Raw genomic sequence first — 26,355 nt, forward strand, 5'->3', positions numbered from 1 at the left:
ACTAACCTAAGGACACCGCACACATCCATGCCCGAGGCAGGATTCGAACCTGCGACCGTAGCCGTCTCGCGGTTCCAGACTGCAGCGCCTAGAACCGTACGGCCACTTCTGCCGGCCTACGAGAGGGGATACATCGATACGTACAGCTAACGCCGCTCACGGTCAGGCAAAGCAGCAAGTGAGTGACAGTAGTAATTTAAATTAACGTAGTGAGATAGAAGTAACGTTAAAATCAGGGTGTAAAATACATGATGGCGGGAACACGAGCCACGCACGGCTCAGTGCGTTCCTAGAACAAACTGTAATTGAGTTTCTTTAGGAGGAAAACAACAACATAGCAGAAATACACAGGTGCTTGAAGATTCTCTACGGAAGCCTGGAAGTTAATAAAATCACGGTGAGTCTTTTTGCGAAAACTCTACCATCATCGGAGAGAGGTCGCGCCAACTTGTCCGATCTCCCACGTGCCGGCCGCTCGCACACAGCCAGCTCTGATCCTGCAATGTTGGAACGTGCGACACTATCATTCGAAGAGATCGGCGCATGGCAGCCAAACACTTTGCTGTTCAACGCCTCCGTTGACAGTGCTGAAACACTAGCCCACCAGTTGTGGTAGTCAAAAGTGTGTGACTGTTGGGTTTCTAACTGAAAAACATAAAGAGCAACGAAGGATTATCTGTGCGGAATTGCTTGCGCGGCACGAAGCTGGTCGTGATAATATTTAGTCGAATATCGTCACACGCCATGAAACAGTAGTTCATCACTTCAAATGGAAACGAAATAACAGTACATGGATTGGCGCCACTCCACCTGTTGTCCGAGGAGAAAGTTCATAGTCGCATACTCAGCCGTTAAAGTCACGGTCTTCTGGGGATCAGAAATAGTTATTCTGTTTCATGTACTCTCACATGACGCAACGATCAACTCTCAGGTATATGGTTCTACCCTCAGGAAATTGAAGTAACGACGTCTACGTTATCGTTGCCACAGAAATGCAAACGGTCTTCTCATTCTCCATTACTAAGCAAGGGCCCGCCGGGGTGGCCGAGCGGTTCTAGGCCCTTCAGTATGGAACCGCGCGGCCGCTACGGTCGCAGGTTCAAATCTTTCCTCGGGCATGGATGCGTGTGATGTCCTTAGGTTAGTTAGGTTTAAGTAGGGGACTGATGAGCTCAGAAGTTAAGACCCATAGTGCTCAGAGCCATTTGAACTAAGCAAGGCCTCACACAAATCTGCGCATCCGAGAGGAGCTCACAAAATTTCATTGGACAGTTCTTTCTTAAAAATCTCGGATCTCACACCTCCCAACTGTCATGTTTATGGCCCAATAAAGGATTATCTCCAAATGAAGCAGTATGTGGATAGTGGGGATGATAAAGAGGTTACTGATGCAGCATGATGTTGTCTCTGACGTCGACGAGTAGAGCGGTACCATGCGGTTATACAAGTTCTCCCAATAAGGCGTCGTATGGAACCCGCATTGAACGGATATTATGCTGAAAAATATAGTCTTCTATCCAAAGCAGTGGGGAATAAGATGGTATTGAAATCCTGCATAAAACCAACCTGCTTTCAGAAAAAAAGTGTTGCATTACTTATTGAACCCCCTCATAGGTATGAGCTTAGGCACTCCGCATACAAGGAAAGGCTACACGGATCTTCTTATTCAGAAGTCGCATATGCTTGTTACTTTTTGTGAGAAAAGCGTGTTATGCCTTCTATAGGAAAAGAAACATCTACCACCGGCGGTGACAGGATTGTGGACTGTGGAGAATCCTGTTTACTTTTCTGCTATCGCACTGGTCACGACCGTACGAGTGGCGTACGCGTTTGGAATCCGTCGTTTCAGCACTACCATACTTGACGTCATGGAGGATCTCACGGTCCCATGCGACTAGTGCCCGAGAGGACTGACATATTTTTCACCAGAGTATGTTGGGTACAGAAAACAATTTCTTCTGGATTACTTAGCCTGTAATTTAGACAAGAACCGTTACATTTATGACGTATTATCACCAGTTACTGTGTCCCTATCACTGAGGTGTCTGTGACGTCTTCTTTCGACCACATAGCGCAAGACCGCAAATTACTCAGTGTTCTGTCTTGTAACATTTTTTAGGTTTTCGCTCAAACGAAATCCTACAATACAAGCTTAATATATTTTCTTATTCCACTTTGAACTGGTAGCATTCATGTATGATGCAGTATTTTCCTCAAAAAAGAAAAATTAATCAAGAAAAGTACGTTTTTTCCAATTGTAAAAAACTGCTCATAGGTACAATATTATTATGTACCTAGAAAAAAATGTTCTATTCAAATTTCAGATTGTAGTAAAAAAAAGTCTTCTCATTGCTGCATTTAATGATCTATATGCGACATTGCTGCTGGCGAAGTCTTAATAACCAGTAAGTGAAATCAAATTAAAAAGAATTACGCCTATATCAAAAACAAGTTAAGTTTATATCCTGAAACAGCAGCTGTCGGCAACCATCACAAATTTCCAGTTTCAAAACAGGGAAAATTGTTAAGAAATCAAAGAAATTCATTTCATTTGCAAATATTACGTGTTATATTATACGAGACCTTCTTGCAGTCGAGATAAAAAAAGGTGCATGATCGGCGAAGTAAGGCTTAACTGTCCACACATTATTTAACTCCTCCATGAAGCTGTAATATAGTATACAGCATTTAAATAAATAACTCATACATTTTGAAAACGATGCACGAAACACAACCTCAAGTCTCGCAATAACGAATACTGTAGAAAATAATGGAAACTGCTTATGTCGATTTCCAGCGTGCATTCCTTCATCTGATTCAAAAATCAATCACTAGATTAAAACATCCGCCAGGAAACATTACGTGTTGCTAGGTACACAGTGCATCAGGTACAAAACTCTTCCGTAATGTGGCCTACTGTGCCGACCTACCTAGATACAGAGGCTGTTCGACTGTTGTACTATACCTATCTCACCCTTTGATATCATCCGGTCACAGGTTGCCGACTGTGAAGCTCTCGTAATCTTGATTAGTTGGAAGTGGTTAGTCGTCATTAACATGGTTTCCTATCTGATCTAACGGCGTGGTAATTGTTAATTTTCTTTGCGAGAAGACACCACAATTTACCGTCTTCAAAATTCGTCATAAAACAGGGTTCATGGTGTAACTGAATATTTCGTAGTCTCTTTCCCTCTTTAACTTTGATGGATTCATCAATGAATAAAGACGATAATTTTTAAGCAACTCCTGTCCAAATTAATTTCACACTCGTGCAAGTAAGTTCAAATCAAAAATTATTGTTGTAAATTATTATAAAATCAATGTTCATTAATTCTGGCAGTCAAAGATCCCATGCCTATGTTAACTATCGTTCGATTTGATGAAAGATGACGATCGCTGCCCCGTGTAGTGTAGCGATCAAAAATAAATTTCTCATAGTTTCAATTTTGAATTAATTACTGGTCACTGAAAGTCCCCATCTCACTTACCTGGTTAATTTCCAAGAATGATTGCCTATCGAAGATGCGGGATCCAAACGATAAATATCGAACGTGCGATCGTAAAACGATCAACTATTTGTGATCGTTATTTCTATCTGTTTCCCGTCGTACTCTTAGTTGCTCTAAGTTACATACCTCCGCGAATTAAAGGCAAAAAGGGAATTGTTCCCGTAGCGTACACATCACATGGACTCACACATGACGACAACACCGACGACGAGTAAGGTAAGTCATCTCCTTTGTAATTACAAGTATTTTTGTAACAGTCTTCTTTTGTCATTGCCGTAGTGACAACCGTAAACACACTCATAACGCGCGCCACCAGAGTCGCGTGATCGTTTTAGTATCGCACGTTCAATATTTATCGTTTGGACTCCACGACTTCGATGGGCAATCATTCTTGGAAATTACCCTTACCTGAATTCAATTTAAAAAAAATAATCATCAGTTATTTTTGATAACGAAACTTTTGCCTTTCAGAAAGATAATTACTTTTAGATAAGGCGGAAGATAAGGTTTTGAATACTTTCACTCTATATATTTTCACATTTAAACGTCATAAACACTCACATGAGCTAACACAATACGTACAGCGTGAGACAAGGATGAAATGAAACAAAATGACAAAGTGAGGTTGAGACACTATTGTCGCGACTATTTACAGACTTCTACAAAACAGAAAAATGGTTCAAATGGCTCTGAGCACTATGGGACTTAACATCTACGGTCATCAGTCCCCTAGAACGTAGAACTACTTAAACCTAACTAACCTAAGGACATCACACAGCACCCAGTCATCACGAGGCAGAGAAAATCCCTGACCCCGCCGAGAATCTAACCCGGGAACCCGGGCGCGGGAAGCGACAACGCTACAAAACAGAAGCTGATGTAACTATAACGTCCTATGATTAGTTCTCAGTACACTACTTATTCTTTTGAAATGGTTGTTTTCCTGAACCTCTTATTCGTACATAATTAACATCTATACAAAAATATTACCAAAATTCTTTTAAATCATAGGTTATGGCCTTATAAAAATGGCATCACGACGAACTGGTACGCATCCTGTAACCATCAAAATCCACTCCACATTTAATTCTACGCTGTATACGTACAATAAATAAAATTTCGTTATTGGGTATCATTACTTGTGTCTCAGATATAATGGTCAGCAGCATAGTTTAGCCTCAGGTCACACACTGGGTACCATTACCTGTTTCGACATCTTAGCACGCAGTCATCAGATCATCTGTTACAAAAAAAAAGGAAAGAAAGGGTGACAGAATACTAAGAAAATCAACTACAAAGTCAAACCAACTTTTATATAGACCATCACACATCTGAATAGGTAAGATAGTAGCTCGTTGAGGAATAGCTAAACACGCCATGAGAGTCGCTCGGAATGTGAAAATACATGCACTCTTATTGCTGGATGATGACGATTATGATGATGATGTTTGCTTTGTGGGGCGCTAAACTAGGCGGTCATCAGCGCTCGTACAAAGTCTGAAGTGTTACACAGCCCAAGTTTTACACAATCCAATCTGGCCACTAATGATGATGATGATGATCATCATCATCATCATCATCATTAATGTTATTAAGGCAGCAGTTAACTACTAACGGTACAAACTTGGTAAATTTAAACTCACAAATATAAAAGAAAAGTATTCACAGTATATAACTGATTGTAATGTATATCTTTCTGAGAGTGGAAAATAGTGGAAAAGAACAAGTAACTAACGATGGGTATAAGCTATATATACGCGAGAAGCGGGTTAATTGACGTTGTAGGATAAATATTAATACAGTAATAAGCACTTACGGTTCTCATTAAAACAATTAGGGTATGAAGGAGGACGCATAGATCAGCAATTACACAACCGTCCATACATTCCTACAGTATGCTGTTTAGACACACGGATGTTAGAAGACATGCCCACATCACTCTTAAATGAAGAAACAAAAAGGGAAAAAGGAAACGATTTCACTTAGTCTTTTTCGACGTATTCTGATATGTCTCTTCTCCCTGCTCTGTGTCATTTCGGCTTTTTTCGGGTTCACGGTTCTGCCATTTTGCACTTGTATAACATTAGTTCGCTTTGACGGTTATTTCATACCGATTATTTCGTCCACGCTTACGACAGCCGTTGACCAGTTTGCCACTGACTGATTACAGCTGCAGGTGGATTTCATTTAACCTGCTTCTACAATACGTCTGACTTACCTACGCCAGCAGTTAACTAATTGTTACTAGTTTTCGCTTTGAGACGGTATATCTTGCAGTCAGTAGTATATTGTAAATATTTTATTACTACCAAAGTGTAGATGAGAAAATTGTGGACGAAAAAGTCCCGATCCTTCATGTTGCGGGTTGGGACGATGCATCTGAATCCCATCTTCTGGTAAAATAACCAGCGCGCAGAGGAACCTCAACGTAAGCTCGTATTTGGACCAAAAGCATAACACGAATCAACAGACGGAAACAGACTTGGAATACAGGGACGTGTAACACACCAATGATTAAATATTACGAAAGAAGAGGTCTTCGAACAATTGGATCAGGAGGACATGACTGCCGTTTCTGAGACAAAAAATAGACATAATGTAAAAAAATTGGAAAGTATATCTACTTTTATAGTGGGGCAGAAAAATCAAGAAAAGTAAAAACGGGAGCATCGCTCGCATTACACGAACAGTGGAAAACAACATATAAATTGAGAAAAATAAACGAACAAATTTTATATATACAGGCTGGTCCATTGATAGTGACCGGGACTAATACCTCACGAAATAAGCTTCAAACGAAGAAACTACAAAGAACGTAACTCGTCTAGCTTGAAGAGGGAAACCAGATGGCACTATGGTTGGCCCGCTAGATGGCGCTGCCATTGGTCAAACGGATACAAACCGCGTTTTTTTTAATAGAAACCCCCATTTTTTATTACATATTCGTGTAGTACGTAAAGAAATATGAATGTTTTAGTTGGAGCATTTTTTTCGCTTTGTGTTAGATGGCGCTGTGATAGGCACAAACGTGGAAGTACGTGGTATCACGTAACATTCCGCTAATGCGGACGGTATTTGCTTCGTGATACATTACCCGTCTTAAAATGGGCCTTTTACCAGTTGCGGAAAAGGTCGATATCGTGTTGATGTATGGTTATTGTGATCAAAATGCCCAACGGGCGTATGCTATATATGCTGCTCGGTATTCTGGACGACATCATCCAAGTGTCCGGACCGTTCGTCGGATAGTTACGTTATTTAAGGAAACAGGAAGTGTTCAGTCACATGTGAAACGTCAACCACGACCTGCAACAAATGATGATGCCAAAGTTGGTGTTTTAGCTGCTGTCGCGGCTAATCTGCACATCAGTAGCAGACAAATTGCGCGAGAATCGGGAATCTCAAAAACGTCGGTGTTGAGAATGCTACATCAACATCGATTGCACCCGTATCATATTTCTATGCACCAGGAATTACATGACGACGACTATGAACGTCGTGTACAGTTCTGCCACTGGGCACAAGAGAAATTACGGGAAGATGACAGATTTTTTCCACGCCTTCTATTTAGCGACGAAGCGTCATTCACCAACAGCGGTAACGTAAACCGGCATATTATGCACTATTGGACAACGGAAAATCCACAATGGCTGCGACAAGTGGAACATCAGAGACCTTGGCGGATTAATGTATGGTGCGGCATTATGGGAGGATGGATAATTGGCTCCCATTTTATCGATTACAATCTAAATGGTGCAATGTATGCTGATTTCCTACGTAATGTTCTACCGATGTTACTACAAGATGGTTCACTGCATGACAGAATGGCGATGTACTTCCAACATGATGGACGTCCGGTACATAGCTCCCGTGCGGTTGAAGCGGTATTGAATAGCATATTTCATGACAGCTGGATTGGTCGTCGAAGCACCATACCATGGCCCGCACGTTAAAAGGATCTGACGTCCCCGGATTTCTTTCTGTGGGGAAAGTTGATGGATATTTGCCATCGTGATCCACTGACAACGCCTGACAACGTGCGTCAGCGCACTGTCAATACATGTGCTAACATTACGGAAGGCGAACTACTCGCTGTTGAGAGGATTGTCGCCACACGTACTGCCAAATGCATAGAGGTTGACGGACATCATTTTGAGCATTTATTGCATTAATGTGGTATTTACAGGTAATCACGCTGTAACAGCATGCGTTCTCAGAAATGATAAGTTCACAAAGGTACATGTATCACATTGGAACAACCGAAGTAAAACGTTCAAACGTACCTACGTTCTGTATTTTAATTTTAAAAAATCTACCTGTTACCAGATATTCGTCTAAAATTGTGAGCCATATGTTTGTTACTATTACAGCGCAATCTATCACAAAGCGAAAAAAGTGGTTCAACTAAAACATTCATATTTCTTTACATACTACACGAATATGTAATAAAAATGGCGGTTCCTATTTCCTATTTTAAAAAACGCAGTTGATATCCGTTTGACCTATGGCAGCGCCATCTAGCTGGACAACCATAGCGCTATCTGGTTTCCCCCTTCAAGCTAGACAAGTTTCGTTTGTTGTAGTTTTTTCGTTTGACCCTTATTTCGTTAGATATTTGGCCCGGTCACGATAAATGGGCCACCCTATATATATATATATATATATATATATATATATATATATATATATATATATATATATATATATATATATATATATATATGCGATCACTCTCCAGTGTTATTGCAAGTATGTGAACGACCCGTGGTGTAGGTTTAGTGGTTTCGGCGTTGTCAAAGGGACCGGAGGAGCGCATAGAGGTTAAGAGCACGTAGATGCCTGCTGGGTGGATAACCGTCCCTAAAAGGTGAAAGATTCAGCAATGATCGATGGCATGAGGATGCAGAAGGCAATAGAAACCACTACATTAGACAAACATAATGTGGATCCACAGGACACGTGACCTACAAATTTAAAAGTGCCATCATGTTCTCTCGATTGACAAAAGAGTCCGAATTATTCCCCAATTCTTATCTGAGGCAGGGACTCCCAAGAGGATGGTGGCCATGAAAAAAATATGGAATAACTAACGAAGGGGTAGTGTACTACGAGTCGGAGCGTGAGATGTCAGAAGTTTGAATGTGGCAGGTAAGCTAGAAAACCTGAAAGGGAAATGCTGAGGCTCAGTCTAGTTGTAGTGGGTCAGTGAAGCGAAATGGAAAGAAGATGAAGACTTGTGGTTAGACGAATATAGGGTAATATCAGCAGCAACAGAAAATGGAACAACGGAAGTAGGATTCGTTAAGAATAGCAAGGTAGGACAGAGAGTGGATTACTGCGAATAGTTCAGTGATACGACAGCAAACCAACGCCAACAGCAATATTTCAGGTATTGATGCCTACGTCACAGGCAGAAGATGTGGAGACGCAGAAAGTATGTTAGGATATTGGATGGGTAATTCTGTCTGTAAGAGGAGCTGATTATTGGATTATAATTGGGGACTGGAAAGCTGTAATAAGAGAAGGAATAGCGCAAAGAATTACAGGAAACTTCTTAGAGACTTGGCAGTGAGAATAAAGAGCAGAAGACTGAGATCTGCAACAAATTTCAAGTAATATTAGTGGAAACACTATTCACAAATCACAAAAGGCAGAGGTATACTTGGAAAACATGAGATACGAGAAGATTCTAGCTGAACTACATCAAGTTCGGCTAGAGATTCTGAAATCAGAAACTCAGTTGTAAGGCGTACCCAGAAGCAGATATAGGCTCGGATCATAATTAATGCTGGAGAGTAAGATGAAGTTTAAGAGACTCGTGAGGGAGAATCAAATGAAAAGGGATACTCAAATACTGAGTAAATGGTGAAAGGCGTTTGAAGTTCTCTGATGCTACACAAATGCTGCCATAATGAACAATAAAGCAGGCAGTTCAGTTGAAGTGGAACGGCTATTTCTAAAAAGCGCAGTGACAGAATTTGGAGAGACATACATACATGGAAGGTAACCGCGAGGAAACCTTGGATAACAGAAGGTATTGTTCAATGGGTCGAAGAAAGAAGGAAGTATAACATGTCCAATGTAATTCACTAATACATAGTAACTTAGGAATGCAGTTCGTAGTATGCGAAGGGAATCCAAAGCGAAATCACTGCACGATAAATGTGAAGATATCGGAAAAGCAATGGATGTCGGAATGACTGGTTCAGCATACAGAAAAGTCAAAACCAGTTTCGGTGACATTAAAATCGAGGACGTCATCGTTTTGAGTGCAATGGAAATTCCACTGTTAAGCAGATAGGCGGTAAGAGTACACTGAAGGCCTCCACGAGGAGAACGACTTGTCTGACGACGTGAGTGAGGAAGAAACTGGAGTCAATATGAGAGACGTAGAGGGTCCGGTATTCGACTCAGGAGCTAGCAGAACTGTGCAAAACTCGCGTTCAAATAAGGCAGAAGAGATACGTAACCATACTTTGGAATTTCTGAAATCATTAGAAGTGGCAAGCTAGCGATTATTCAAGTTGGTGCTCAGAATCTATGACTCTGGAGACATACCGTCAGACTTTCGGAGAAGCATCGTTCGCACAAGCAGCAAGGGAAATTAACTGCGAGACCTACCTACCTATCAGCTTAACGGCTCATGTATCCAAGTTCTTGACAAGAATAATACACAGAGAAATGGAAAAAATTAAGGATCTGTTAGGCTACGATCAGTTTGGGTTGGGTTGTTGTGGGGGAGGAGACCAGACAGCGAGGTCGTCGGTCTCATCGGATTAGGGAAGGACGGAGAAGGAAGTTGGCCGTGCCCTTTCAAAGGAACCATCCCGGCATTTGCCTGGAGCGATTTAGGGAAATCACGGAAAACCTAAATCAGGATGGCTGGACGCGGGATTGAACCGTCGTCCTCCCGAAGGCGAGTCCAGTGTGCTAACCACTGCGCCACCTCGCTCGATGATCAGTTTGGCTTTCGGAAATCTTCTGACGGTTGAGATTGAAAATGGATCAACACTTGAGGAATTGTCGGCCTAGAAGAGGCATCCGACAATGTAAAATGGTGCAAGACGTTAGAAATTCTGAGAATAAGACAGTGAAGGAGAATTACAAGACGTGTTGAACGGATAAAACAGTAGAACGAGAAGAGAATATGGACTGAGAGTGAACCGAAGAAACGAGAAGAGAGTATGGACTGAGAGTGAACCGAAGAAATAAGAAAGTAATTGGCAGTAGCAGAAACTGGATTAGCGACAACCTTAACATCGATATTGGTGACCATGATGTAGAGGAAGTTAAGGAATACTTCTACCTCGGGAGCAAAATAATAAATGAAGCAAGCAGGACATAATAAGCAAGCTAGCGCATGCAAAGAGGGCAATTTCCGGCGGAGGAAAGACTGTTAGCGTTAAACATGATCCTTAATTTGAGGAACAAAGTTCTGAGAACGTACGTTTCGACAACAGCATTGTATGGTAGTAAATCTTGGACTGTAATAAAGCCAGAAAATATGAGAATTGAAGGGTTTGAGAAGTGGTGCTATAGACGAAATATGAGAATTAGATCATCCGACAGGTAAGTAATGAGGAAATTCTCTGCGGAATCAGCGAGGAAAGTAAAATATGGAAAGCTGTACAGTGTAAAAACTGTAAGTAAAAACAGAGACGGGAATACAAGCCACAAATAACTGAAGACGTAGGGTGCAAGTCCTACCCCGGTTAGATAAAGAAATTCGTGGCGAGCCATATTAAAGAAGTCAGAAGACCGCTGACTCAAAAATTGAAAAAATGTATCACGAGGTGATATGGAAATGAACAGTAAAGATGACTTTTAGGACCGGATGATGACGCTCTAATGAATGTAAGCAAAAGAAAAGAAATAATACTGCTTGGAGACCTAAATGCAAGGATGCGCAGGGCCCAAGAGCACCAGGAAGTGCGGCCTTTTAGAGAGAATATAGCAAACAACAATAGCGAGAGGTTGGTATATATTCGCCGAGATTATGAAGTTCGCCAGAAATGAATCCATAAATACAGATGTTTTTCAACCTACATGACAACTTTGTTCTATAGTAGACAACATTACATTAAGGCAAAGATCCTAACTTTGCACTACGGATTTGAGTCCACAAGGAAGCGTAACGTAGCACATCATCTGCTACTGAAGGCAGAAATATTCTTTAAATATGTAAAACAAAAAAAGAAAGAAATGAGACTCAGAATACAAACAATGCCCTTGAAGAACAAAATTATAACTTAGCGCCTCTCAGGGATGAGTGTATTCGATTCCTACTCAAATTATGTTTGGTAGGAAAAAATAAGGAAGCTAAAGGAAGACTCAGCTGAAGTTATGTACCAACAGTTCAAACATTTATTATATGAGGCGGTCTGTGGAGCATTAGGTCTAATCCCTAAATACAGCTACCAAAACAACTGATGGCATCAGAATATGGAAGAGCAGGTGCAAGGTAAGGGAAGTCTTATGAAAAATGTTTAGCTACAAAAGATCATGATGACTAGAAACTGTACGTTAGAGTCAGAAGAGAGATGGAAAAAGTATATAAAAAGCTAAAAATGAATTCTGATAAAAAATATTAGGGAGTAAAGAGATATACGTATGTAGTAAGAATAAGATCAGAAACAGCCGAGGAAATAGTAAAAGACCTAAGAATACAGGCGAAAACAACACAAATGTACCATTGGCAAAAATGGAGGAATGGATGAAGTGCTATTAAAGTATGTTCGAGAATAGTTCTCACAGACAGAATCGTATACGATTAAGGAGAGGATAGCACCAAGTGTGTCTGTGAACGAATTATCAAAACTCAATGAAAGAATGAAAATGGAAAATATCCAGGTCCAGGAAGAAATTACAAAGAGCAGATAAAATGTGCAACATAAAACATCCTAAAAATAATTCAAATTATGTTCGATCTAAGAAGAAGATCCCCCAAAAGAATGAAAAAAGGTCGTTTGGCAGGTTTTCGTAACAAACGATCAAAAACGATTACTACAACGATAGGGGCAATAGCCTCACAGCAGCAGTGGGAAGGCTGTGTGGTCGAATTATAATAGATCATCTGGAGACAGATACCATACTAGAAGAAGAACGGAGTGGCATTACCACAGCCGATCCTGTGTAGACAACCCACTTACTATGAAAGATTTACGTAAAACATATTACACTGTACCAATAAAGAATCTACAATGATATCTTGGTGAGAGCACAATAAATACACATGTTGCTTCTGATAAAAAAAGTTTTCGACGGATTACAGACAAGGATTAAAACAGAAAGGGAAATTTCCTGATTAATTCGAAAGAAACGATGAAAAATGTGGAGTAATGGACCTACACACAGACGGAAATTATCTGTTCAGTTTACCGTTTGTCGATAATCAAATAATATTGACTAAAGATGACTATGATGTAGAGTATGATGAATAAAGTCTTAGAAACATACACTAAAGCCAGATTAACAACAAACTGCTCTAAAACGAAATATCTCTGTATAGGAAGTAAATCACATGACATTATCATAGATGTAAATATTTATGAGGCAGGAGAAAAGTATAAATATCTGGTAGTTCTCAGACCAGCGTTCCAGCAAACAAGCAGGAAAGCAGAGGACAGCACAAGCTAAATAAGAAATCAATAAGCCGATCTTCATCCTTTGACTGGATAAAATTAAGAAGAAAAAAAGTTATATGAATCAGTTGTATGTATGGAGCGGAATCCAGGGAAATGACAAAATCTAAATATGAGAAGACCTGATGCCTTGAAAATGGATTTTTGCCAAGAAATGGCAGAGCTTCACGGCAAGGGAAGTTCCCAAAATATAGAAATCAGGAAGGAAATGAAAACTCACATGAACGTCACCGAAGAGGCGAAATACATCTAAAATTGTATAGGGATATTATGACATTAGGTAATAAACGGTGGTCAAAACATATACTTTATTTTCAACCACCATACAAGAGTAAAAGATGGAGATACTGTGCAGGATGGAAAAATCGAATGGAGAAGGGTATCCAAAGAATAAAATGAAAGAAGATTTATACACGAATCGAGAGCCTTGGATACTAGGTTGCGAAAACCAACTGAAAGGGCTATAAACAACCCGCAAAAACAAAAGAAACATCCACTGTTTCTAGTCCTCCCTACTCTCTTTCTTTGAACAGATGATTCATTGATAATTTACTCACGAGACGAAATATTATCATTGTACAGCCCGAGACTGGAGTAAGTAATAACAAAAGATTTGTCTGAAAAAGGTATTTAAAGTTCATTCACACTGGAAGATTCTACAGAGATACCTTCGTAGTTCGATCGCCACACGAATCCTCAAATGGATGACATAATGATAACCGTCGCAGGCGATGAGAAGCAATGGCAACTGTAGAACAAGAACTTCGCGACACATTCGCATGGAATTCCAGTTCCGTTTTACAGAGTACTCTGCGGAATTGAGTCCTTTCTTATCGTGAATATCTCGCAATGCGAGAAGCCCCGTGCGACCGAAAGAAAAGCCCGGATTACTCCCGTATATAAGAAGCGTAAACAACGAAAGCGCAAAATTATGGACCAATAACTTTTGTACAGGGTCCTTGCACACAATGCATTTCCCAGCGGGAGAAAATATTTCGTCCGTAAATCAGCAAGGATTTACAAAGCACCGCCCGTGTGGAGCACAGCTCGCCATTTCCACAAACGATATCTTACGAACGATGAACGTAGGCAACAGACGGGTTTCATTTTCATAGATTTTCGGCACTTTTGCCGCTGTACCTTTGCAGATTATTTAACAAAGAGCTGAGGATATGGAATAGGTCCTTAATCATGTGACTACAAAGTTTTTGAATGATGGTCCAAGGCGGTGAGTATTCACCAGAGAGAAACGAAACGTTAAGATTTTTCCAGGGAGTTGTCATAGGACTCCTCCTGTTCTCATTATACGTATGTTAGATAGGAGAAGCAACAACATGAAATTGTTGGTTGATGATTTAGTTGTTTATGTTGGGGCATCATCGAGGAGTAGAGATGGTAAGATCATTTGCAACAATGATCAATAGCTGACTTCATTTTATTGAGAAAAATACTATAGCGTACTTGTAAAGGATGTGGCGCTCAGACCTTTCTTGCATCCGATTCTTGAGAACGTCTTGTCTGTGTGGTATCGATAGCTAAGATGCCACGGTGTAGGTACAAGTTCGTAAGTTGGCACTACGACTACGACACAGACGACAGCGCCGTCTAGCCGGCGCTGCGCAGCTCTACGAGCGCCGCTCCAGATTCTACCCATTTGATTCCGAGTAGACGACCAACCAACATTGTTTCTATTTCCTAGTGGGCGAGCGACTACAGATCTTGCCTGTGTAACTTTCGTTAGCGTTGATACCTGTACGGCTTCGCACCTACATGCTCATTTTCAGTGCAAAGTTACGTGTGTCATTGACTATTATTCTCTATTAAATGTTCTGTAAATTTAAACGCAGTACCGAAGCATTTTACGTTTTCCTGCTCCTACTCACTTCCTACATTCGGCCTACCCTTCAGTTTACAGGAGCAGACCCACCCGCCACCTTCCAGGCGGGATACAAAAGACTGGAAGAGAGGAGGGTAATAAAGCTACTCTTGAGGGGTGCTGCCAGATTTGTTACTGGTTCGTTCGATCAGTACGAGAGAATTACGGGAATGCACTGCGAACTCAAAAGGAAGTCATCTGTCGGAAGAGGATGTTCCTTTCTCGAAACGCTGTTGAGGAAGTTTGGTTAACCGGTATTTGCTACAGGTTGCTCAACGATTCTACTTCCCCAACATACATCTCATTTAATGAACGCAGTGCCAGGAGAAGACAGAGGCATATAGGCAAAACAGAAAAGCGTATTACTGTTAGTGGCAGAAAGTACCCTCCGCCAAGCACTGTGCAATGGGTAGATATGGATGTAGAACGTGATTTCACAGAAGTAATGTACCAAACCAGATGCAGCACACGACGTAGGTGCTCTTCAGGTTTTCACAAACGATCCAAGAATTTAAAATAATGTTTTAAACAGCCGATTGCACAGAAGTGGGTCAGCATTTTCCTCTAAGCTTAATTCTCGTAAACCGAAATGTAGAAGACCATGTTATTAGGTAAATGGAACAATTATTTTAAAAAATAAGGATCTTAATATTCTTTGTCACTCTCCGTATCCTATGGTAAGATATTGCCTTTAATGGTACCCACTACCCGCCCGGCTAGCCGCGCGGTCTAACGCGCAGCTCCCCGAGCGGGAAGGCGTGCCGGTCCCCGGAACGAATCCGCCCGGCGGATTACTTTCGAGGTCCGGTGTGCATCATCATCATCATTCGTGACAGTGGCTAAACTGGACTGTGTAAAAAGACACTGGACTGTGTAAAAATTGGGACTTTGTATGGGCTCCAAAGACCAAACAACGTCATCACTGTCTCCACGCACACGTACACTATAATTACTCTACCACGCCAACATCTGGTGTTACGCTCGTCTGGTACGAGATTTGCCCATGGGGGAGGGGGTCCATAGGGGCACGAACCGCACAAGGTGGAGCGTTTTCTGCGAGAGGAAGTGAAGATCCCGGCGACCGATATTATCGACGTATACATTTGTCGATCGTAAGCAGCACGGTCTATGTTAAAATCATTAACGATTCGGGTGCGGACGCATCCTACGTGAGACCAAACAGGCGCTCCGCTTTTGTTCTGCTGATGGCAGTGTGGGGGCGGTAACCGTCGACCACGCGTGCTTAGATACGCGTAAGATACGCATTTCGAATTGCCATTCGAACTTCCTACAGAGGAAGACGTCGTGGCACTCTGACCATACGGCACAGTCCACAGCCATACTGCGGAAAAGTGGACACAGTTTCGGACATATCCTGTCCTAAACGGCGTCCAACAGGTCACCATTGATCTCCGAAGCCAACGTTCTGTCCTACTTACAGATCGGCGGATGTCGTGAAATAATTATATACGACGACCAGCTTCGGTCCTTTTCCGGGTGCGGTAAAGAAGGCCAACTGAGATCCGAAAGACTACAACGCAGTATTACCCAACTTGCAGCTGCCGAAGGACAACCCTTGACGCAATCCGTGGTGCTACCAGTGACCTACGCTGCTGTTCTTGCTTCTCCTACCGCTTCGCAACGCCGCCCTGATTCCACAAACGACGCGACAAGTGAACCCCACCATATCCAACAGGAGAGCGCCTCGGACGGACCGCCGCCTCCGCCGGCCATCGACGCCGCTATGACGGTTCCGACGCGACCGGCCGCTGACACGATGGAGATCGACTCGCTCATCGTCCCTACGGCGGCCTTCCTGCCACAACGACGCGACTCACTTCCGTCGTCGTACACGGAGGGTCCCATAAGGAAACAACGTTCTTCAAAACGTCGCAAAAGAAGGCGACGTACCGTTTCCGGACTAGGGGAGATATTGTAGGTCTAGCAGCCGTAGATCAGGACGACGCCCCCGAATCCGCTACTGCCGTCGAAGACATTATGAGCGCGGAGACATCTAACGGTGTGCCTACGCCCGTCTCCTCGCCACCCCATGCGGGCGCTGATGGACATATCACATTTAATGGATATAACGTAGCTGACACTACATCACGAGCCATTACATCATTAGGCATACAAAATGGACGATACACCGGTGCCCGCCTCCACGGCGTGGCACGAGGAGGAGGTCGAGGAGCAGGACCCGTTACGGGAGGCTGCGCCGTCGGGGCCTGTCCACTATACCCGGGCCGCTGAAGTATGTCACTTCAAGGTCACTCCCCAAGCGCCGTAGAGTTGGTAGTATAACTAACAAACAAGTAAGGAACGGGAGGCGCCGCGTCTTTTGAACCAATAACGGCACCGAACAAAAGCCGGTTCCGGCGTCGACGATACCACGTTGCCGGCTTCCATGTAAACATTGTATGTTAGTGCGCGAACGCCTGCTGTTGTGTTGTGTTGCCGCCTCGACTACAGCTTTTGTTTGGTAAACAATGTCACCAAAACGATGTTGTTCACCAAGCGCCAATCCGTTGCGCCGTGGACTGCCATTAAATAGTCAGGCTTTGGAATTGCTACGGATGACGCGTGAGTTTTACGAACAAGAAAAATAATTTGTTTCTGTTCATGGGCATGCGTCGACTCCTGCCGATAAAGTTTTAGAGCGTACCTCGAAAACTCTAGGACTCAATGAAAGAACAGTTATAAGGAAAGGGGTGCTACTTCAAGACTTACAAGGCAGTGAAGTAAACAGTGTGGAAGGAAGCCCCTGTAGAAGGAACAGTGTGTTTTTAAGTACTCCGGGCAAGATATTGATATTGATTCTTTCCAGTCCGATGCAAAGCGTCGGCACATATGCGGATACTATAAAAGGAAAGAATACCCCACAATAGCGAAGTTGCTAATTTCTTTAAAAGAAAGTGGACTTTTCCCAGGGGGGAAAACGTCACGTAAGATGATATTAAAAAGTATGGGCTTCCGTTTTAAATGTTAGATGGACGAAAACTGATACTAGAAAAAGCTCATGTCGTTGCAGCTCATACCATTTTCTTACACAAAATTGTAGGAAAGGACATACACTCATATGGTTAGACGAAACCTGGGTCAACGCTGGAGAATCAGTTGAGAAATGTTGGGCAGATGACACTCCGAATAGCAGCGGTCATCAGCCAACAGGAAGAGGATCAAGATTAATTGTGGCTCATGCAGGATCTTCAAACGGCTTTGTGACTGAAGGACTTCTAGTTTTTCGATCGAAAAAAACCGATGACTATCATGAGGATATCGACCACCCACGGTTTCTACAGCTGTTTAAAAATTAGTTGCTCCAGTTTAGTGTTCCGACAGTTTTTGTAATGGACAGTGCACCGTACCATTCTGTGATTTTAGATAAAGCTCCCACTACTAGTGACCGTAAAGAAACTATGGTGCAGTGGTTGCAGGCGAGAGACATTGCTGTGGACATGAGCATGACGAAGATGCTGTTATACTCGCTCGTGAAACAAAATAACCCCGTGACGCCTAAATGCATTCTAGATGAAATTGCAAGCGAACAGGGTCACTTGGTAATTAGACTACCGCCTTATCACTGTCATTTTAATCCAATTGAATTGGTTTGGAGTGAAGTCAAGGCGTACATTACAAGTAACAACAAGACTTTTACTATACAAAAGTGGAAAGACTGCTACGTGAAGGTCTTGCTACGGTAAACGCTACCTCATGGAGGACAAAAGCAGACCATTTTGCTAAACTAATAAGAGAAGCACAGACTATAGATTGCATTATAAATGAAAACGAACAATTAATGATATCTCTTAATGATGATTAAGACGATGAAGACAACTGTTTTGTCGCCGATTCCGATGACAGTAAAGGAGAACTGGATGGAATTGCGCCATTGACATCGTAAATTGGTGAGTGTAAATGTATACAGAATTAATTCTTTTTGTCTTTGCAATCGGGTAGGCTATGCATGTTTTCCTTTATTTCTTTCTGTGAGTGTGGATAGTGTGTTATTTGGTATGCTTAGATTACATTATTATACGACGTTTTGCATGCAGATATTACTGTAACAATTTGGAACGACTTTTCGTATTGTCGATAACTTCAGGTGTTTTTATTTCCCGGTTTCATATACTATCAAAAGCTTAGTCTCCGTCGTCGTTCCCTCCACTGTTAGGAAAACTTACTTTGTTGAAACGTACTTCGGAGTTGTGGGCATGTATGGTGGCAGCTTTTGCAACCTCGCACTTGCAGTGTAGCCAACCACAAGCGAGCTGTCAAGTGACATGTTTCACCGGTCCGGGTGTAATCATACTCTCCCGACAATCCCATGCGGGCGTGCAGGATAACGTTCCACTGCGACACCCACGCACTTGACCTAGCTGGTCTCCCAGATATCAATGGCTATACCGCCATGGAGCGGCCATCTACGTCCGCGACGGGATTTCTGACTTCGTCTTCCTTCCATCAGCTCGGGGCATGGCACACACTGCCATGGTGATAAGCATCATTAATGTCTACGCTCCTTCAGGCACCGACCAACGACACGAACGGGCCCTGTTTTATTCAGAGGAAGGACTCAGCAACTGTCAACAGAAAAAGTGTGATTCTGCAAGACAGCACTGCCAAAGACGAATCCACGCAAAAATAATGAACTGGGATGAGAGGTACTTCCTCACCCACCATAAGCAGCCGATATTGCGCCACTGGATTTCCGTATACTCCGATCGCTGCATCACTTTCTTTTCTAAGCGGATGTGGATGATATCCAAAATGTGATCTCCAGATATTTTGCTCAATAACCAACTTTGTTTAATTTTTTGGGTGGGTGACGTTCAACAGCCGTTATGACACTGAAAAAACGCAATTTAACGATCAGCTGCTTTTATTTATATCCTAGTATGTCCCGGTTTCGGTCATGGATCATGCTGTAAAGATGGTCCACGACCGAGAACGGTAGATATTAACGTACAAATGAAAATAGCTGATGGTAAAAATTTGTTTTTTTTTTTTTCAGTTTGTTTTAGCGATCCGGCATTGAAAACTTGCACACTGGGTGGCAAAAGGCTGTTGATGAAGAGCGTGACTGCATTAATTAACATAAAAATTTGTTACAATTCATATGTTAGAATTTAATGTAAAAAAATTCGCCGTAAATGCTTATATCGAAATAAAAGAAGACTAGGCAGGAAAAATAATTCCTTAAAAACACTTACAGGGTCTGTGGTCCCGTATGCAAAAATCTTACAAGTGGAGCAGTCTGGTTAAAAACAAAATCCTATAAAGCTTCAAAAGAAGAGTAGCACTTACCATCAACTACAAGATAAACAGCATTAGTGAACAGGCAACTGTGCTACTGACAAGCAGGCGCAAGCCTTGCATACAGAGATCAGGTTGGCTTACCTTTCCGTCGGGAGTGCACACCTTGATGCCTGCCAGCGAGATGACGAGAAGCACTGGTTTGGTGCGGGCCGTGCCCTGCAAACAGAGCAGACACACCTCTGGTTAGCGGCTGCCCTAATGGACGGCCCACCGAGCGGCCTCATGGATTACGCGAACGCGCTCTAATTTGCGCTAACAATGTTCCCGCGGTCCAGTTAGGAGCGCGTAATCACTGCGAAATCTCTTCAGTTTCACCGCCTCTCTCTGGCGCACACACACACACACACACACACACACACACACACACACACAAACATCGAGTGCGGGCTGTTCACAGAGGGCGTGCGAGCGGAACACCCGACTATCGTAGCGAAACTTGCCGCTGGCGGCGTGCCCGGTAATCTCTTGTTGTTCCGCCGTCCCAATTGTTGTCGGCCACCAGCGTAAATGCCGCACGGGGAAACAAATATACAGTTCGTCTAGCATCTGCATTGTTGAAGTTCGCGTGCGGAATGTGGAGAACGATTCCATCTTCAATTATTCTCCTTTCGCATATAACCAACCGGTCATAGAATTTGCTCTGTTTTGCACGACTGTCGTACATACGTAGACGTAGCAAATGCTACTGTACGCTGGAGGTGACAGAAGTCATGGGATACATTCGAATACCATGTCCGACCTCTTTCCTGGGATAGTGCAGCAACTCGACGCAGCAACAAGTTGTTGGAAGTCCCCTGCAGAAATCCATGCCCCTCTGTACCCGTCCATAATTGCGAAATTTTTTCCATGCAGCAATTTGTGCACGGACTGATGTCTCACATATGTTCCACAAGTCTCCTATCGGCGATCTGGATGGCCAATCATTCCCTCAAACTTCCCAGAACTTCTTTAGATCAGTTTCGAACAACTGACATGGCGCGTTGTCATCCACAAAACTGCCACCTTTGTTTGGCTGTAAATTGTCTTCAGGCAGCCGAACATAATTATATGCCGGCCGGAGTGGCCCAGCGGTTCTAGGCGCTACAGTCTGGAACCGCGCGACCGCTACTGTCGCAGGTTCGAATCCCGTCTCGGGCATGGATGTGTGTGATGTCCTTAGGTTAGTTAGATTTAAGTAGTTCTAGGGGACTGATGACCTCAGAAACTAAATCGCATAGTGCTCAGAGTCATTTGAATCATTTTGAAGATAATTATTTCAGGTCAATGATCGATTCAGTTGAACCAGAGGACAGAGTAGCTCACATGTAAACAAAGTCGCTTACATGTAAACACAATCCACACCATTATGCAGCCAACAATTGCTTCAACAGTACCTTGATGACAACTCGTGTCTATAGTTTCGTGGGGTCTGAGCCGCACTCGAAATCAGCTCTTACCAACTGAAATCTGACCAGGTAACTATTTTCCAATTTCTAGGGTCCAACCGATATCGCCACGACCCCAGAGGAGGCGCTGCAGGCGATTGCATGCTGCTAGCGTAGGTACTCGCGTCGGTCCGTCTTCTGCCGTAGTCCATTACCGTCAAATTTTGCCGCACTTTCCTAGAGGATACGTTCGTCGTATAGACCCACATCGATTTCTGCGTTTTTCTCATGAAGTGTTTCTTCTTTGTTAGCACTAACGACTCTGCGAAAACGTGTTTGTACACGGTCGTTAAGTGAAAACCGTCTACCACTGCGTTGTCCGTGGTGATTGGTAATGCTTAGAATGTGATATTGTCGTCATACTCTTTGTGGATTTCGGAGTACTGAATTCCCTAACCATTTCCAAAACGGAATGTTCCAGCCGTCTAAAGTGCGCGCCATATATCTTGGCGGCCGAGTTTAGGTTCGTTCTGCGCATCTGACGTCAGAAAACACAGTCAGCCAATGAACAGAGAACGACGTTGCCAGATCTCGACTGCAGTGCAGAGCACGGACGAGTCTCTTCAGTTTTAGAAACGTTCAGTCATAAATACAGTAATAGAACAAAAGCAATGTCTTGATAGCAGACTTTCTTTTATAGAAAGTTTGGAAAAAGCATTCTTTATACCAGTTGCTTCATATTCTATTAATTAATTAAACCAAACAAGCAATAAGACTCCTAATTCAGGCGATAGCAAGGAAAGGGGTTTGTTTGAATCTCACGAACTGCTTTTTCGCAATAAAGAACAGCTGTAATTGTTTATTTCCTATTGTACTTCGACGAAGCGTGAGTAATTCATAGTCATACCAACAGTGTTTATAAGTAGTTGCGTGAGGTGTTAGAGTCCTTATGGAGTTACAATGCTCGATGTGCCAATGTAGTGGAACGGTTAAGGTGTTGGGCTGCCGAGTGAAAGGTTACAAGTTCAAACCTTGTGCGCTGCTTAATATTTTCTTTATTTAAAAACAATATTGGAGTGCCTTACTTCACGATTTTTATTCGTTTGAATGAAATTTCTAGTGCTTTGCCTCTTCATTAACTTTTTCGCTGCTGCAGACACGTGCTCCCCGCATTCCGCGCTGTGCGCGATTTTGTCATCACTGCACTTCTCGCCTGTGCAGACACATGGTGTTCCCACTGCTTTGGCACACTTATCATTCGATTTCACAAAAACTATTTGGCCAAAAAATTTGATTTTTACACGTCTTCTTGACTGATACCTTCCCCCCATAAATGACTTACTTTTGTTTTCATGGGTAGCATTAAATGTAGTAAACCATTGCACGAAATTTTGAAGAGTTTGCAGAGGTAAAAGTCCATAGTGTATACTTTCCGTATGGTCGATTTTAGTTGCCACAATGTTGAGAATGAAATGTGGACAAGATACCTAAATTTCATATAATATTTACTGTATAACAATATCTCATTTAATTTAAGTACCACATAGGTGTCGTATGTAATATTGAGAAATATTCCGTCTTTCGCGACTGTAATAAAAGTTTTATTTACACAGGGCGCGTTAGGCTTTATTTTAAAGTGAAAGGTGAAAAGGTATGGCACATACACAATGGTATTCATGTTCTATTTCTTGTTTTTGTTCCACAGTCGCAGTTTTACCAATGGTATTGAAATATATCCCTCTTCTGCAACTGTAATAAGCGACTTATTTAGACCAGATGCGTTTCTCTCTTTCGAAGCATCATAAGAGGACTGTATTTTGTGTCCTCCATTGCCAAGTCACCTTTCGTAGTTTTGTGCTGCGGTAGCACAATATTCAACGTTTGTGTTGGCTCATCAGTGTTTTAGCAAATAAATGCTGTTTGTGTGTGCCACACACAAAATTATATTTGACATAGCTCTGAGCACTTCACTGACAGACGGTATATTCAACTCCTAATGTTTTTGTAAGTCCACAGTTTTGTTTAATGTATTTTGTCTACTTCCTTTTGAGTGATTGAAGTGCTTTAAAATAAAGCCAAACGTGCCCAGTGTAAGTAAAACTTTTGTTACAGTCGCGAAAGGTGGAATATTTCTCAATATTACATACGACACTTATGTGGTACTTAAATTAAATGAAATATATAGGTATCTTGTCCACATTTCATTCTCAACATTGTGGCAACTAAAATCGACCATGCGGAAAGTATACTCTATGGACTTTACCTCTGCAAACTCTTCAAAATTTCGTGCAATGGTTTACTATATTTAATGCTGCATAATAACTGCGTTGAACATCGAAACAAAATTAAGTCATTTATGGGGGGAAGGTATCAGTCAAGAAGATAGGTAAAAATCTAATTTTTGAGCCAAATAGTTTTTGTGGAATCGAATGATAAAGAGTGTCAAAGCAGTCGGAACGCAATGTGTCTGCACAGGCGAGCAGTGCAGTGACAAATGCAGGCGGAATGCGCGGAATGCAGGGAGCACGTCTTTGTAGCAGCGAAAGGGTTAATGCGGCCGTGGTGGCTTTACTTCATGAACTGCACGCTCCCCCCTAAACGTAAGCTTGCGAACTATGCTATACTATGGCGCTGCTTCTCTTGGCGCGTGCGTCGTGTGCAACTGGCAACGCAGCAATCTCCCGCGTCTAGGCGGGCATGCGCGAGCCGCCAAGATAAAAGAATTGAACTATAGCTCCAAATACCATTCTGCGTTCAGACGGCCATAATCACGTCGGAAACTTTTCACATGAATCTCCTGAGTACAAATAACAGCTCTACCAATACAATGACCTTTTATACCTTGTGTACGTGAGACCACCGTCATCTGTTTATATACATTTTGTTATCCTAGGACTTTTGTTACATCGGTGTAGTGCGATACGCTTCTGAATGGTTTTCGAGAAACCAGTTTCAAAGATGTATAAGTTTGCTGAACACCTTTCGAGAGCTGGTGCAAGCTCAGTCGTCTTACGCCGCAAGTTAGAATATTGTGTCGTGTTTTGTCGCGGTCTGCCTTTTAGGCAGGTATATGTAGATTTAACTGGTACACAGGAACCTGACGATGGCCAGATGACAAACTGGTTGTATAAATAAAGTATTTTCCCAGCAGCTCAAGACGGTACATTTTTCGAATGTGTAAGAGGTTGGGGGGACCACCTGTTGAAAATATCTTCGGGGCCGTTTCAGTACTCATGTGGATTACATATACTTGTAATTGTTCAGGGTCAAATTCCACTTTTGTGTAATGGTGTGATATGTGCAACTTCCATGCCTTTATGTACGGATTTTTCGTCAATCGAGCTGTTGTACGTATATGACTGCTAAAAATGAGCTATGTCACCAGCAAAATCCAGATGGAACCTAACTGGCATACAGTCTGAACCGAAAAACTTTACCTTTATTGAGTGACACGTTACGCCGCGGATATCGATTTCTAAATTACTCAATTTGGCAGCTTTTCGTCATTGGAAGGCCGACGGCATTTCTTGTAGTATCTACCATAAAAACATGAGAAATATAACACAGGCCTCCACCATGTACATTCCACGTACCGCTCTATGTCACGCGTAGATTTTATTTTCAATGGGCCGCGCGGGGTAGCCGCGCTGTCTAGGGCGCCTTGCCACGGTCCGTGCCGCTTCCGTCGGACGTTCGAGTCCTCCTCGGGCATGGGTGTGCGTGTTCTCCTTAGCGTAAGTTAGCTGTAGTTAAATTAAGTAGTGCGTTAGTTTAGGACCGATGACCTCAACAGTTTGATCCCATAAGACCTTACCACAAATTTCCAAATTATGTTTAATAATGACAACGTAAAACAATGGGCGTTCAGGTATTTGTTTTCAACGGAGCTGTCAACTACCATAGTATAAGAAAGTGAAGAATAAATCAGTCCTCAAGAGATGATATTTCTCACCGACCTTGCAACAGTGAAGAAGACAGTTTCATGTTCCACAGGTCATATACACGATAAGTCATAATGACGTGGAACGAGTCATTTTACACTCACATCACAAATTAATTTGTAAATATGGCTACATGTAGAACATTTACAGTCACTTTTTCTTTTTAAAGAAAATGTACAGATATGAGTTAGTAATTCCTACCCATTACCTTTTACACATTATAAAAATAGAAATTCTTCTACGGACTAGGAGGAGATGACAAGGAGAAACTTTTTCAGTTTGTTTTCAAATTTTACTTTGCTGTCTGTCAGATAGTTTATAACACTGGGCAAGTGATCAAATATTGTAGTTGCAGCATTGTGCACCCATTTTTGTGCTAAAGACAAATGTGGAGTGATGGGTGTAATTTTTCTTTTCGGTATTTCAATTATGTGCATCATTGTTCCTTTCGAACTGCAGTGGACTATTTACAACAAATTTTATAAGGGAGTATAAGATGTACTGTGAAGCAGTAGTCGGAATGCCCAACTTCTTAAACAGATGTCTGTCTGCAAGATGATCGTCTGTGAGCACTACATATTATTGTTACACAGCACGTTTTTGAGCAATTAAAACTTTCTTGAGTTGTTCCACGACGTTATTCCATGTGAAGACACTATTGAATGAATATATTCAAAATAAATCAGCTTACTGATTTGTCTCTCC

General features: G+C 42.2%; 1 protein-coding gene across 1 annotated transcript in view; it reads right to left on the reverse strand.

Moving 5' to 3' along the window:
• LOC126232800 (EGFR adapter protein-like) overlaps positions 1-26,355 on the reverse strand; it is a 439,734-nt gene that overhangs the window by 135,457 nt on the left and 277,922 nt on the right. The window contains exon 2 of the mRNA XM_049942821.1: positions 20,427-20,501. Coding sequence (XP_049798778.1) covers positions 20,427-20,501 — 75 coding nt within the window. The remainder of the gene's footprint in view (positions 1-20,426; positions 20,502-26,355) is intronic.

This window comes from Schistocerca nitens, chromosome 1, assembly GCF_023898315.1.
Source record: "Schistocerca nitens isolate TAMUIC-IGC-003100 chromosome 1, iqSchNite1.1, whole genome shotgun sequence".
Lineage (NCBI taxonomy): Eukaryota > Metazoa > Arthropoda > Insecta > Orthoptera > Acrididae > Schistocerca > Schistocerca nitens.